Raw genomic sequence first — 13,174 nt, 5'->3', positions numbered from 1 at the left:
ATATATATATATTACATTATAACTATACTAAAAAGAATAGAAGGAAAGGTTTCATCTTAAGGCTAGCTAAGAATAGAAAAGAATGAATAACAAAGATCTGTGGCTCAAACAGAGAGTCCAAGCTGTCTGGTCTGTGGATGGCCATTAATTGTAAACATTCAAGATGGCCCAATCAAAAAACCACCTGATTCATTCCACAGCAGCAGATAACCATTGTTTGCATTTTGTTTCTGAGGCCTCAGCTTCTCAGAAGGAGAAAAATCCCAAGAGAGGATTTTTAGTGAAAGGATGTCTGCGACACACTGTAATACACTTTTTCTTTCGTAATTTATGTTCAACAAGCACAACAGGATGATAATTATTAGAAGTGAATGCTATATATTCAAAGTGCTTGAAGTGGGGAAATTCTTGGAAATCTTTTCCAGGTGTGATGTCTAAGCCATGGATTTTTTTCCCCATCTCAAACTGTTCAGTACATCACTTAAAATCCATGTGTGGCAAATCTTGTGGCACAAGATAGGCCACAAGCAGCAAGCCCCAGGCCACTGCTGGGTTGCCAGTGGCTTTGTTGGTGTTGGGGAGTACACATAATCACAGACTATATGCAGGTGCTTAATTGAGGCACACAGGAACTAGGGGTATTAGCAACCCAAATCTAGCTCCGTGGTTTTGTTTAAAGTGCACATATTTGTACAATCTCACCTACAGCACTAATCACTGTAACAGCATTATCCATATTGCTTCTTTAGAGCTTATCCTGAGCTTGTATGAACATGTACGAATCTCACCTACAGGTATCTTAGAAACTCTAAATACTGATCCCTGTTACTGTAAACATTCTAGCTTCTGTTATAAATAAGAAGCTTGACTAGGCCAATATTCAAGCAGCAATCAATTTATTATTTAATATGGTAAAGTAGGAGCAATACAGCGCTGGGTACAGTGGGGGAAGTTTTCCCTCCAACGGCGCACCAATAGTTGAGGCTTACAGGTATTTATAGGGGTACTCATATCATAAGCTTTCTCAGCAGTTTCCATTCCCAATTTTTACGTCACAACTCTACACACTATTGTGATTTAGTTTTTCTCAGGATGTATCCCAAAAGGAGTATCCCCAGATGGTGGGGGTCCGGTATCCGAAAAAAGGAAGACGAATCCCATCTGGTGAAGTCCAGCTCCCCAGATGTGTGTCCACCTTTAATTGCAGAGACTATAAATCTCATAACAGTGATGTCCAGCTTCCTGTGGTCACAACTATAAATCCTTGAGTTGATGTTCATCTTCCTTTCTCAAGCTGCTTTTCTCTGTTTTGTTAAGGTGTGAGATAAGCATGCTTCCTTTATATATATTCCAAAGCTATAGTTTCAAGGATACAAGCAATATTCTAAAATTATACTTCAAAAGGTTATCATTGCAAAACTCTTTAAGGCTTAACTACAAGCAAAGAGCAACATCCTTAACGCTTTAATTCAAATGCTCCTAAATCAACTAAGGTTAATTGCGAACAAAAGATAGTTTCAAAGGCCTTCTTCCATGCTTTACTTTCCTCAGTTATTATTAGAATTTGTCTTTATAATTGTCCCATGGTCAGTTTCTACACATATCGCAATCACAAATACACACATTGCCAGTATGTACTTGACACGAAACACAGCTTTATATTTCACACTTGCTAAACTATCCCAATTACCAAGCATTCTTTTGGCCTAGTTATACGTGATTTTCAGAAACATTTAACCCTGTACTAACAGCTTCATGCAGGAATTTTGCAGAAATCCATGGCTATGAGGTGTTTCAGAGAATGCTGAAGATTCCTTCAAGGTGACAAAGGTGACTTGGGTGGGCAATACATGTGAAGGTGGGAGTGGAGGCTCCTCAGGCTGCTGCATGGACAGAGCAGCCCCCAGAGAAACACAACTATTTATGTAATTTCATTTATTTGTCTTCATTACTCCTGGATTATCTAACGCTGAAGCAATGATGCCTGTATATAGAACACTTACATTTTAACTGTATGGGGTCCAGCTCTGGTCCCGCAGCATGAGGAGGACATGGAACAGTTGGAGCAAGTCCAGAGGAGGCCAAGATGTTGATGAGAGAACGGGGGCACCTCCCGTGCGAGGACAGGCTGAGGGAATGGGCTCTGGTCATCCTGGAGAAGCGCCTGTGGAAACCTCCCAGCAAGCTTCCAGTACCTGAAGGGAAGCTGGAGAGGGACTCTTCGTCACTGTTGTGACAGGGCAAAAAGTAAACTGAAAGAGGGGAAATATAGGCTGGATATTAGGGAGCAATTCTTTAACGCGAGGGTGAGGAGGCACTGGCGGCTAGGGGGTAACCATGGCCACGTTCAAGGCCGGGCTGGACGGGGCTTTGAGCAACCCGGTCAACTGGGAGGTATCCCTGGGGTTGGGACTATATAGTCGTTAAAATCCCCTCTAACACATGACATTCCGGGGTCCTATGGAACCGTGCTGGTCACTTCTCCGCCTCAGCAATGGCACCTCCCTCGCTGCGGCGGCGGGCGCTGCTCCCATCGTGGCGGCGCCCGGCTGCCCCCCCCGCGGCCGCCGCGCTTTGGTACGGCCCGCGGGGCCGCGGTGCGCGCCGGGAGCGGGCCCGGCCGGCGGGCGGGGGTGCGGCCGTGATCCCGCGCTCCCGCCACATCCCGGCATTTCCCGGCACGTCCCGGCCCGACATGGCCCTCAACAAGTCCATGCACGCCCGCAACCGCTACAAGGACAAGCCCCCCGACTTCGCCTACCTGGCTGGCAAGTACCCCGAGTTCCAGCAGCACGTGCAGACCACCCTGGCGGGCAGGGTGAGGTACGGCCGGGCGGGATGGGGCGGGCGGGTGTCCCCCCGGTGTGTGTTCCCCCCGGTGTGTGTTCCCCCCGGTGTGTGTGTGTTCCCCCCGGTGTGTGTGTGTTCCCCCCGGTGTGTGTTCCCCCCGGTGTGTGTGTGTTCCCCCCGGTGTGTGTGTGTTCCCCCCGGTGTGTGTGTGTTCCCCCCGGTGTGTGTGTGTTCCCCCCGGTGTGTCCTGCCCCGGGCAGCCCTGAGAGCTCCGCGTGTGCCTTTCAGCCTGAACTTCAAGGATCCCGAGGCCGTGAGGGCTCTGACGTGCACCCTGCTGAAGGAGGATTTCGGGCTGACCATCGACATCCCCGTGGAAAGGCTCATTCCCACCGTCCCCTTGAGGCTGAACTACATCCACTGGGTGGAGGATCTCATCGGCCACCGGGATGCTGACAAGCAGACCCTGAGACGAGGCATTGACATAGGTAAGGCTAAATGTTTAAATCCTTATTACCATCAGCGACAGTAGCACGGGAAAACGTCAGGTTTGAGGAAGAGAGAGGTCTGAGGTGTGCTGGCTGTGGTGGGAGCACTCTGAGCTCCACAGGTGTTTCATGTGCCTGCTGGGTGGGCAGCGTTGCTCTGCACAAACGCAGGAACATCGTGGCACGCAATTATGTGGCTCTGCAGGGCCTCGAACTCAAGGGAGTGCAGCTTTGTGTGCTGTGCTTCTAGAAATGCAGGCAAAAATTTCATTCTAAAGGATCTAAAAAGTGTTTCTCCTCAGTGTTCTAACTAGCCAATTGTGTCTTGCTGCTAATTTATTGATTTTTTTTTTGGATGTCTGTACCAGAGAGTTTGTGAGTTGCATAGCAATATATTTTAGTGCTCCAATGAGTGACATGTGCAAAGTGCATATTATATGGCTCTATGCAGATATTTACTATATGTATTTTGATGTATTGATTAGTAGTGCTGTATTAACATTTTAATTATATGATAAATATAGTCTTGTAGTTAAAAGGTAACTTTTGTAGTTAAAATAAGAGCTATGTAAGTGGGATATTTTTGTTAAGAAAGGAATGAGGCGCTCGCACCATATAGCAGCCACAGGGCACCTAAATCTTTCAGAGAAAAAGAATTTATTGCCCTCTTATCAGAAGAAATTAACTTCTTCCCACCTTGAAGGTGCTGTTAGGATTCAGAGGAAGAAGTTGACACTGACCAGACAGAATCCTGTGTTTGGATGGAATTTATGCATCATGTATGAGATGTATGAATATGCAACAGGCTGTTGTTTTTAAGGGTTAATCCTCTGTTAATGTGTGTCCTTTTTCGCACTCATGCTGCCCAGAAAAAAGTACCTGGACGTCTGTAACTCTTTGTCTCTGTTGTCTCATATTGTCCTAATTCATATTGTCCAAATTATTATTACTGGAATTGTATTACTATTTTTACAACCATTTTATTACTGTTAAACTTTTATAATTTTAAAAACAACTGATTGGCGTTTTTCACATGACATTTTTTCCTGTTGTTTTAGGTGTACTGGACAAGTGAATGATCTGTCCTTTTTAAATATCAATTTTTATTTTAATTTATTTCAATGCAGTTATATATGTGAGCTGAATTGTAAAAGAGGCCAAATTAGAAACCAGGGCAAATGCTAGCTAAGCTGTGTTTTGGTTGTAGATGGTCAAAGATTTCTTCTTTATTGTTGAGAACAAAATGTCTTTTAAGTTGGACCAAGCATCAGCAGATGGATGATACTGTCTACTTTCAGTCTGGATTATTGGGTTATATCAGGATGATTTCTAGATTAGGCAGCAGATAAATAGAAACAGGAGAGGTGTGAATGTATGAAATGTAAACTGATGGCCATATTTTGGTTTTCATTGGAAATAAAAGAAAGGCTCCATAAGAGCTTCCACACACAAATAATAAAATTGGCATTTGGATTCCCAATCTTTGGTTATTCTGTATGAATTATTTAAAAGGCACTAGTGATAGTATATTGGAGTTTAGTTCACATCTTTTATTTTGTCAATAGAATCTTCCTTTACAGTTCCAGAGGCTTGATTTCAAAGACTGTTTTGTGCTGAAGAAAACTTAGAATGAAACTGAGAGAAGTTGGAATTTCCTTTGTAACCTGTTTTAATGCTTGACATTAAAACTTTAAAGTTACTGAATTCCTCAAAAGTGAGGTTCAGTATTCTCTGTTACTGTGTCAGATTTTATGTTTCTTGGCATCTGCTAGCATGACTTTTTGTAATGGGATTTTTTTGTTCTCCTGAAATTTGCTGACTTGTATTTTTAGCTGGAGTTGTGCTGGATACCAGGTTTGTATCATCACATATGTGTCCACAGCAGCTTTCTTCTAGTAACTTTGAAATATCTTAGACAGCTTCTGTGCATTTGATATTAGTTTTCATTTTTGAAAATGATTTCTATGAACTTCATCATGGTAGGTGGCTGGGTAGGAGAGACAGATCCTCTAAGTCCTCCACATACTGCAAAATCTTCAGTTTGAGTTTGCATGAGCTTTGATGTTTCAGCTTTGGAAAAGCAGGAAGTCATCCAAGAGGGACTTGACAGAAGTGCTAGAAGTAACCCCTTGTTGTTGTGTACTGACAGATGAAGTTACTGATGGTTCAATAAGTCAGTGTAACAGATTGTGAATACATGTCTAAACTCTGGTTTAGTGATTGTGGGATATCTTTCCCTTTTCTTGTATCCATTCCCCTTAATCCTAAATTTGATTGTCATTGATAATTTGATGGTCATTGATCACCTAGGTATGCCATGATTATTTTGTGCTGGCATCCCTCACGTTTTAAGCAAGTTTTTATCTATCTGTCTCTCTTTTTGAATATCTTAATTGACACTTAGGTTTCTTTGATAGTTTTGGACATTAGAGAAAGGCAGTCTGATGGAACAGATTTTTTTTTTGTGGTTATTGTATGCATCAAAGTAGATTATTTGTGATAGATGATAGAAAAATGCAGAAGAGAGATTTATTTGTGGTAGGGTTTTTGTTTCAGTAAAGCCAGAATGTATTTGGCTTTCTTTATATAAATTAACCAATATCATATAGAAGAAAAATAGCTTAAACCAAAGCCTATAGTTTACTAGAAGTTTATTACAGATTATTAAATTTTTTCTTTTATTAAAAGTGCATATTGGACAATGGTATTTTTCAAGTTACAAAAATTAAGTTCATTAAAGAATTGAGTAGCAGATGATCAATAATCAGATAATAATCAGCAGATGATTATAATAAATTTTCTTGAAGTTAGTTCTTTTTGGTGTAATAAGTACATAGTTAACAGTATAACACCAGTACTTATTATGCCCTTTTCATGGATTTTCACTTCTGCAGGGACAGGGGCATCCTGTATATACCCATTGCTTGGAGCAACTTTGAATGGCTGGTATTTCCTTGCCACAGAAGTGGATGACATGTGCTTCAATTATGCCAAGAAGAATGTGGAACAGAATAACTTGTCTGATCTTATAAAAGGTACAATGTAAGGAGGTATTTAGTAGCATATGAATGTTCTGGCATATTTTTGCCGTGTTCAGTGGAATATCAGAATGTGTATTCCTTCCAAGTATGTTTTTTACTCAATTATTTACTCAATTACTTTTACTGGAGCAAAATATTTACTGAAGTCAGTGCATGCTTAAACCAAAAAGCTGCCTTGTCTAGCTTGGGATGTGTGGATAGAGAAATACTCTTCCTTACAAAAATCTGAAAGCTAAACTTCACCCTGGGGTGTTTTTCTCTCTGCATTCCTTGTCTCTTATAGAAGAATTTCATAGTGTTTGGGCTATTTCTGCTGGTAGGAGACCTGGAATGCTCCCCTTGGATAATTGCATGATGCTGCCACAAAGGTGTATCTTGTACAGAGAGTTCCTCATCCTCACTTCTTGAATGAAGTCCTGACACTGCCCATGGTAGCAGAGGCAGTATGCCAGACTTGGTCTGGGAATGAACTTGGAGAATTTTCTGAAGGAACACAGTGTAGTAAAAATCACAGGTCCATTTATGAGCTCTGAATAAAAACTTTCAGAAGCATCCATTTGAACAACATGTCTTAATCTGTTGTCCATGTCAGTGTTGAAAATCCAGAACTTGATGTGGAGAACAATGAGAGTTTTCTGTCACTGCTGCCACTGATGTTTAGTGGTGTGATGGTGTTTCAATACACTGGAAAAGCAGCTGGCAAAGGAACAGGCCTCATGTGGAGTTTTAGTGCTTGCAGTTGGAAAGGCTTAAAGCACATTTGTGGTTGTGCTGGAGAACTTGGCATAACTCAGGTAGTCCTTGTTGTTTTAAACAGATTCATGTGGTTCTGCTGCTGTGTTTAAACATACAGGCTGTTTGTATGCTAATCCTTGACCTGAAGTCTTTATTTGCATGGTGATATTTGTTACATCTCTTTTGTAGAAAGCATTGTTTAGAAAGTACAGGTTTTATACAATGTATAATGTATATAGCATGTTAAATAAAATATGAAGTTCCTTACTGACCAAATTCACTTTTTCTAATAGTGGTTAAGGTACCACAGAAGACTCTTCTAATGGATGCACTGAAAGAGGAATCTGAGATAATTTATGATTTCTGCATGTGTAACCCCCCCTTTTTTGCCAACCAGTTGGAAGCTAAGGTAAGGTAACAAGGTCCATGTTATAGGTACTTCAGTAGTCAGTGAAAAGGCAGCATCAGTTTAACCTCTTGGCTTGGGCAAGGTTGAGTGCAAAATCCCAAATCATCATGAATAGTATTTAAGTCTTCTCCCTCCTCATCACCTAGCCCCTAAAGGAAACTTAAGGAAAACTTCTGAAAACTTAACTGTTACCCCTCCTAAAGTGGAGAATGAGCTGTAGCATTCTTTCATAAGTTCTTACTGTCTTGGAAAATGAGTTTGGAAAGTAGACAGCTGGTAAATCTGAAATCAGATGCCTGCTGCATAACAGGCACCTCTGGAATTTAGCTTAACTGTATTTTTCATTTCCTTAGTCATGTAGATGGTATCATGCAGGTCATGCATACCCACTGAATATAGTCAGAAATGTATAATGCAGGGCAGTAGAAAAGAAGGTTTAAGATTTAATTAAGCACTATAGATTGTAATTGCATAGATGCACTTAGCATGTCTTACATGTATTGGAACCACGTATTTCATATTAGCAGAATCCTGGTGTGACAAGTAGCTTACCTAGGTTTGAGATTGTGGGCAATTCACTCAGGTATGTTTATTTTCAATGGATCTTTGTTATCCATGGTTCTGATGGGGGGAGGATAAGCAGAGGTCGTGATGCTTGCTTCCCCTAAAGATTAGGACAGGAAGCAGTGTACAAAGCAGCATAACATTTCATTAAATGTTCATGTCAAATGTTTTTGGTTTTTAATCCAGGGAGTTAATTCTCGAAATCCACGGCGTCCCCCTCCCAGCTCTGTAAATACAGGAGGGATCACAGAAATCATGGCTGAGGGAGGAGAACTAGAATTTGTCAAAAGAATTATTCATGATAGTCTCCAACTTAAAAAGAGGTTACGGTAAGTGTTCTGTTCCAGTCAAAAAAACCCAAACTAACACCTTTTATCTTCATCTTTGGCAGAAGTCATGTAACAATGTTATTTTTAGTATCTATGGTCTAGTGATATCTGCTCAGTTTGTTTGATCACACTTCCACATCCATTGTTCCTGAACAGCAATTAGAAGTTATTGCTGGGGGTATTTAAAGAGAGAAGACAAAAAATAGCCTGTAAAAGTGACATTTGTAGCTTGCAGCCAAATTAGCACATGTACCTGATAAGAGACAGATCAGGGTTCATCCTTGAGGATTTTTGGGATGGAAGAGGCTTTATGATACTGCTTAGTTATCTGTTGATTACCTAAAAATGTCAATATTTTCCTGGCTGAATTTGGTAACTTGCAGCTTTGCCTGCTAAAGGACACTGTTGTACTGAATGCTATCTGGGGTGAGCAGAAGCTGCAAAAAAACCCATAGTGAGACTTTCTTTTGACCTTATTTTGAAATGGATGGCATGTCTCCAGTTTTCTGACTCTATCATCAGGCTTTCACTCTCCCAGTGTTGGTAACTGGGAAATCTTAAGTTTTGTACTTCAATACGTTATATTTATGAATAAACTTTTTTGGATCCAGTCATCAAAAAATGTGAAAGATGGGGTTGTAAAGCTTGAATAATAATTTAGATGGAGAACAGAGCTTCATCTGCAATAATGTTTGGGAGATTCTGAAGATGTGGAGCTGGGTGGAAGGATAAGCTTCACTAGAAGTGGGAGAATAACTTTTTCCTTTTTTTTCCTGATATTTTCCTCATAAAATATGGGTTACATGATGGAAACCTGGATAAGATATGAGTGACCACAAGTGATAGTCAGTATGTCTGCTTTTGAGCATGATTACTTGCCAATAGTTGGTTATTCTTTTTGTTTTGATTCATTCATTCAAAGAAAGTGGAGAAGTTGAAACAAATTCTTGCAAGGTGTAACATCTTCCCCACGACTGAAGTCACTCTTTGAAACAAGATTGCTTTTAGTTCGTGTGTTGTTTCTAAAATACTCCTAATGTATTTCTTAAAAGCTCAAAAAGATTTCCCTTTCCAGTCTGTCTTTGGACCTTCTGTTCTGAATTTTGTTGTACCGTGTCCTAGTCACTCTGATTAAGTGTGGTTTTTTGTTGTTGTTGTTTTGGTATTTAATTTTGTAATGTGCTTTGCAGATGGTACAGTTGCATGTTGGGTAAGAAATGCAGTTTGGCACCACTGAAAGAAGAACTTCGAATCCAGGGGGTGAGTTTGCATGGAGTCCCTATATATCCTGCCTGTGTTCTATACAGAATTTAGTATGTCTCAATGTGTGTGGGTAATTATTGTTGAATTATTTCATGGAGTTTTTATGATAGAAAGGAACTGCAGTTCCTTGTTAGGGAAACAACTGAGGTTTAACTGTTGTAGATTCAAAACTGACAGATATTTGGCAAATATTATCTCCAAAGTTTTGTCTTTAGCACATGTTGGAGTATGTCTTCAGTCTAGAAGATTCAGGGTTTCTGCTTTAAAATAGCTTAACAAGGCTGTAGTAAAGAAAAAAGAATAAAAAAAAAAATCAAGGTTTCTAGTCTTTCTAGCAATTTGGTTGAAAGAAATAGTAACATGATTTAAGTGGCACTCTTGCTTTGTTTGTGTTCAATTCTGGCACCAAGTAAAATTCTCATTAAAGAGGGCTGTGCAAAGGACTTTTGGATGGCTCTCTGGAAGAAGCATTCTCTTCACTAATTCCCATACAAAGAGAATAATTGTGAGATGTGTCCGTGTGTACAGTGGAAGGAAAGAGAATGCACGGTGAAATAAATTCCCAGAAAGGTGAACTACCAAAAGCACATGCTGAGCTAGATACAAAATATCTGGTTTCCCTACAAAATATCTGATTTCCCTTCTCTGTCCTTGAGCTGTTGCACCTCAGTCTTAGTAAAAGGAGAGAAATGAGGGAGGGCCCTGACGCCTCTGAGCCACGTCAGAAAGAATTTCCTTTTGTATAATGAGAAAATATGCCTTGTTTGGAAATGTGTGCCGTAAAACAATGTTGTTTATTAATCTGAAATATTGTATTGCTTCTTTGCATAGGTCCCTAAAGTCACTCACACGGAATTCTGCCAGGGACGTACCATGAGATGGGCTCTGGCCTGGAGTTTCTATGATGATGTGCAAGTACCTGTAAGTAGCTTAATTCTGGTTTGCTTGTGATTTTCTCTGCCTCTTACTTAAGGAAGGGCCTAATGAGCTATAACTACTGTGATACAAACTGTTCTTCTTCAGACTGGAATATTGGATGTGCTGGGCTGTATGGACAGTGGAATTTCTTAGATGGCTGCCAGTCTGTTAGCAGTTGTGACATGTGATTCATGAGTGACCCCTGCTGAGGGTGGAAAAAGGAAACCATTGTAGGAACTTCCTGTGGGTTTCAGTGAAAATAAGGATCATTTGTAACATACCTCGTATTGTTTAGTAGTAATAAAAATATGCTAAGTTTGGGGCTGGATTTGAATTTAAACTTCCCTCTGAGAACTCAGTTTTAATTTAACATGTGGATTCTGTTACCAAATAGGTATGACCACGTCTAACTCAGACTTGCCTACATGAATGTAAGTGGAGCTTGTTCACCTTAAATGTGAGCCAGTTGCTTTTTTGGATCTGGATATTTGTATATTTGAATATAGGTATAGACGATAACAAATCTTAAGGAGGATGCAAGTAAACCTTCAATGAAGTTGGATCAAAAGTGGATATTGGCAGCTGGCCTCTATTCCCAAGAGCAGCCACACTTTCTCAGCTCATGGAGAGCTCATAGTTTAAAGGAACAAATGAAGCTTTTTGCCTAATACCTGAAGATAAACTCCCTCTGTCCATCAGGCTAGCATAAAGTGCATGATCCTGTTAGCTGGTTTGAGTCTGAAACTCCTGGGGGTGAAATGGAGCACGTGCCAAATGAATGACTGCTTAGTGCCTTATGTTACACTCTTAATCCTCGTGTCTTATGGAATCACAGTCTTCTGAGTACAAAAGTCACCCCACTAATACTGCATAGCCTTGTAATTCTTTTCTTTCTTCTTCTAGTCACCTCCCTCTAAAAGAAGAAAACTAGAAAAACCACGAAAACCTATTACATTCATGGTTTTGGCTTCTACAGTCAAAGAGTTGTCTGTCAAAGCTGCAGCTATGGGCTGGGATGCTGTGGAAGCTATTGCTGTGGTTAGAGCCTGGGTGGAGAAGATTCTCACTGATCTGAAGGTACAGTATGAAGTATTAGATGTTAAAACAATGTCCTAATTGAAAGCATAGCATTGAGAGGATTGTATGAAATTCTGTTTTCTGCAATAGGTTCAGCATAAACGCGTTCCATGTGGAAAAGAGGAAATTAGCCTCTTTGTCACTGCCATTGAAAACTCCTGGATTCATTTGAGGAGAAAGAAACGAGAGAGAGTAAGGCAATTGCGAGAACTTCCTCGAGCTTCTGAAGATGTTCTGCAAGCAATGGAGGAGGAAAAGAACAGCCAGAAGAGCGTGAGCAACAACTCAGACTGTGAAAACCCCAAGGCTGAAGACTCTGAAATGGGGTTTATGGCACCTGATGAGGATGTCCAGATGACAGCGGGTGATGAGCAACCAGAGGAATCTGCTGCCAAAGAAGAGCACAGTGATCCTGTGAAGGAAGAGGAGATGGAAGCAAAGCAGGGAGAAACATCGCTTGGGAAAGGTTCTGGTGATGTGAAGGAGGAACCTTGCCCTGCAGAGGAAGCTGGCAATCTGACAGTGGAAAAAGAGCCAGGCCCTAAAGAAACTAGTGGGGGGTTTCTCTTCAAGTGTTTAATGAATGTGAAGAAAGAAGGAAATGATGTAGTAGTAGAAATGCACTGGGTTGAAGGACAGAACAGAGACTTGATGAACCAGCTGTGCACGTACTTGCGGAACCAAATTCTTCGATTGGTTGCTAGTTAGCTTTTTCCTACTTGGGTAAAGCAGGTCTGTCCTCAGATTTTGTAAACTATTTTTAATGAATTAAAAATTTCAGATAGCAAAACCCGTCTTTTCCCCCTTAAAAAAAATAAAGAAAGAAGAGTAGAATGAAGATAGATTCTCCTTTAATATTTTAAATAGCTTTTTCAAAAAGGTAGGGAGGACATGAAGTGATGAGGCAGTAATAGATTTCATGCTGCAATTGTAAAACTACATGTTGAAGTGAAACATGTTTATGCTGTGAACATTTTAAATATCAGCAATGCTTATTCTGGTCTTTTTCTGGCAGAATAGAAATATATATTGTTACTAAGTGGAAATCTTTACCGAGTTATTTTCTTGAATATTTTTTCAGTACTAATACAGGAAACGGTTAGTCTGCAGTGGGAATTGTTTCCTGCAGTGAGAGCCTTTAGCAGAGGATTTGTGTATGCCTCTCCTCCCTTTAATGTATCTAACTTTTGGCCAACAGAGTAGCAGCATAGATACATTCTCCTAGTGTCAATTCATTAAAATAATTGCTTTTGGGGAAAAGTGTGTGTTGTATTTATCTGGTGCTTGGGCTCTGAAACACAGAACTTGAACAATGAAAGAAATTTTTTGAGCTGCTTGATTTAAAGACGATTAAAATACGTTGACTCTTCCATTGGACCATCCTTTACACTTACTCAGATACAAATGTCTGAAATGACAGCAGTATTCTTAAAGATTTTTCCTTCCATTTAATTTTAAGATTTAATGATGGAAATGAGAGCACATGCTCTTCTTCAAGGGCCAGAAATTTCTGCATGTGTGTTTGAGATGATGACCACTGGTCCTGCTTCATGTGAAGTC

At 40.4% G+C, this 13,174-nt stretch overlaps 1 protein-coding gene and 1 long non-coding RNA gene across 3 annotated transcripts; one reads left to right on the top strand and one right to left on the bottom strand.

Annotated features, from left to right (window-relative positions):
* Positions 1-879: 879 nt before the first annotated feature.
* On the bottom strand, positions 880-2,869 carry LOC132070191 (uncharacterized). The gene is made up of 2 exons (XR_009417904.1): positions 2,762-2,869; positions 880-2,206 (listed from the first exon to the last, which is right to left on the bottom strand). It is a non-coding gene; the product is annotated as an uncharacterized LOC132070191 (long non-coding RNA).
* On the top strand, positions 2,621-12,874 carry METTL16 (methyltransferase 16, RNA N6-adenosine). Of its 2 annotated transcripts, none has more exons than XM_059466833.1 (9): positions 2,621-2,823; positions 3,079-3,278; positions 6,173-6,313; positions 7,348-7,463; positions 8,214-8,356; positions 9,547-9,616; positions 10,451-10,540; positions 11,441-11,614; positions 11,705-12,874. In XM_059466833.1, exons 1-9 carry the CDS (start codon positions 2,696-2,698, stop codon positions 12,320-12,322), a joined length of 1,680 nt encoding a protein of 559 aa, XP_059322816.1. In that variant the 5' UTR covers positions 2,621-2,695; the 3' UTR covers positions 12,323-12,874. The 2 variants fall into 2 exon arrangements, with proteins under 2 accessions (XP_059322816.1, XP_059322817.1); XM_059466834.1 differs by having other exon boundaries at positions 2,705-2,818.
* Positions 12,875-13,174: the final 300 nt, after the last annotated feature.

This window comes from Ammospiza nelsoni, chromosome 2 (genome assembly GCF_027579445.1).
Source record: "Ammospiza nelsoni isolate bAmmNel1 chromosome 2, bAmmNel1.pri, whole genome shotgun sequence".
Classification (NCBI taxonomy): domain Eukaryota; kingdom Metazoa; phylum Chordata; class Aves; order Passeriformes; family Passerellidae; genus Ammospiza; species Ammospiza nelsoni.
The sequence above is the reverse complement of the archived record's forward strand: the minus strand, read 5'-3'. Positions and strand labels throughout refer to the sequence as shown.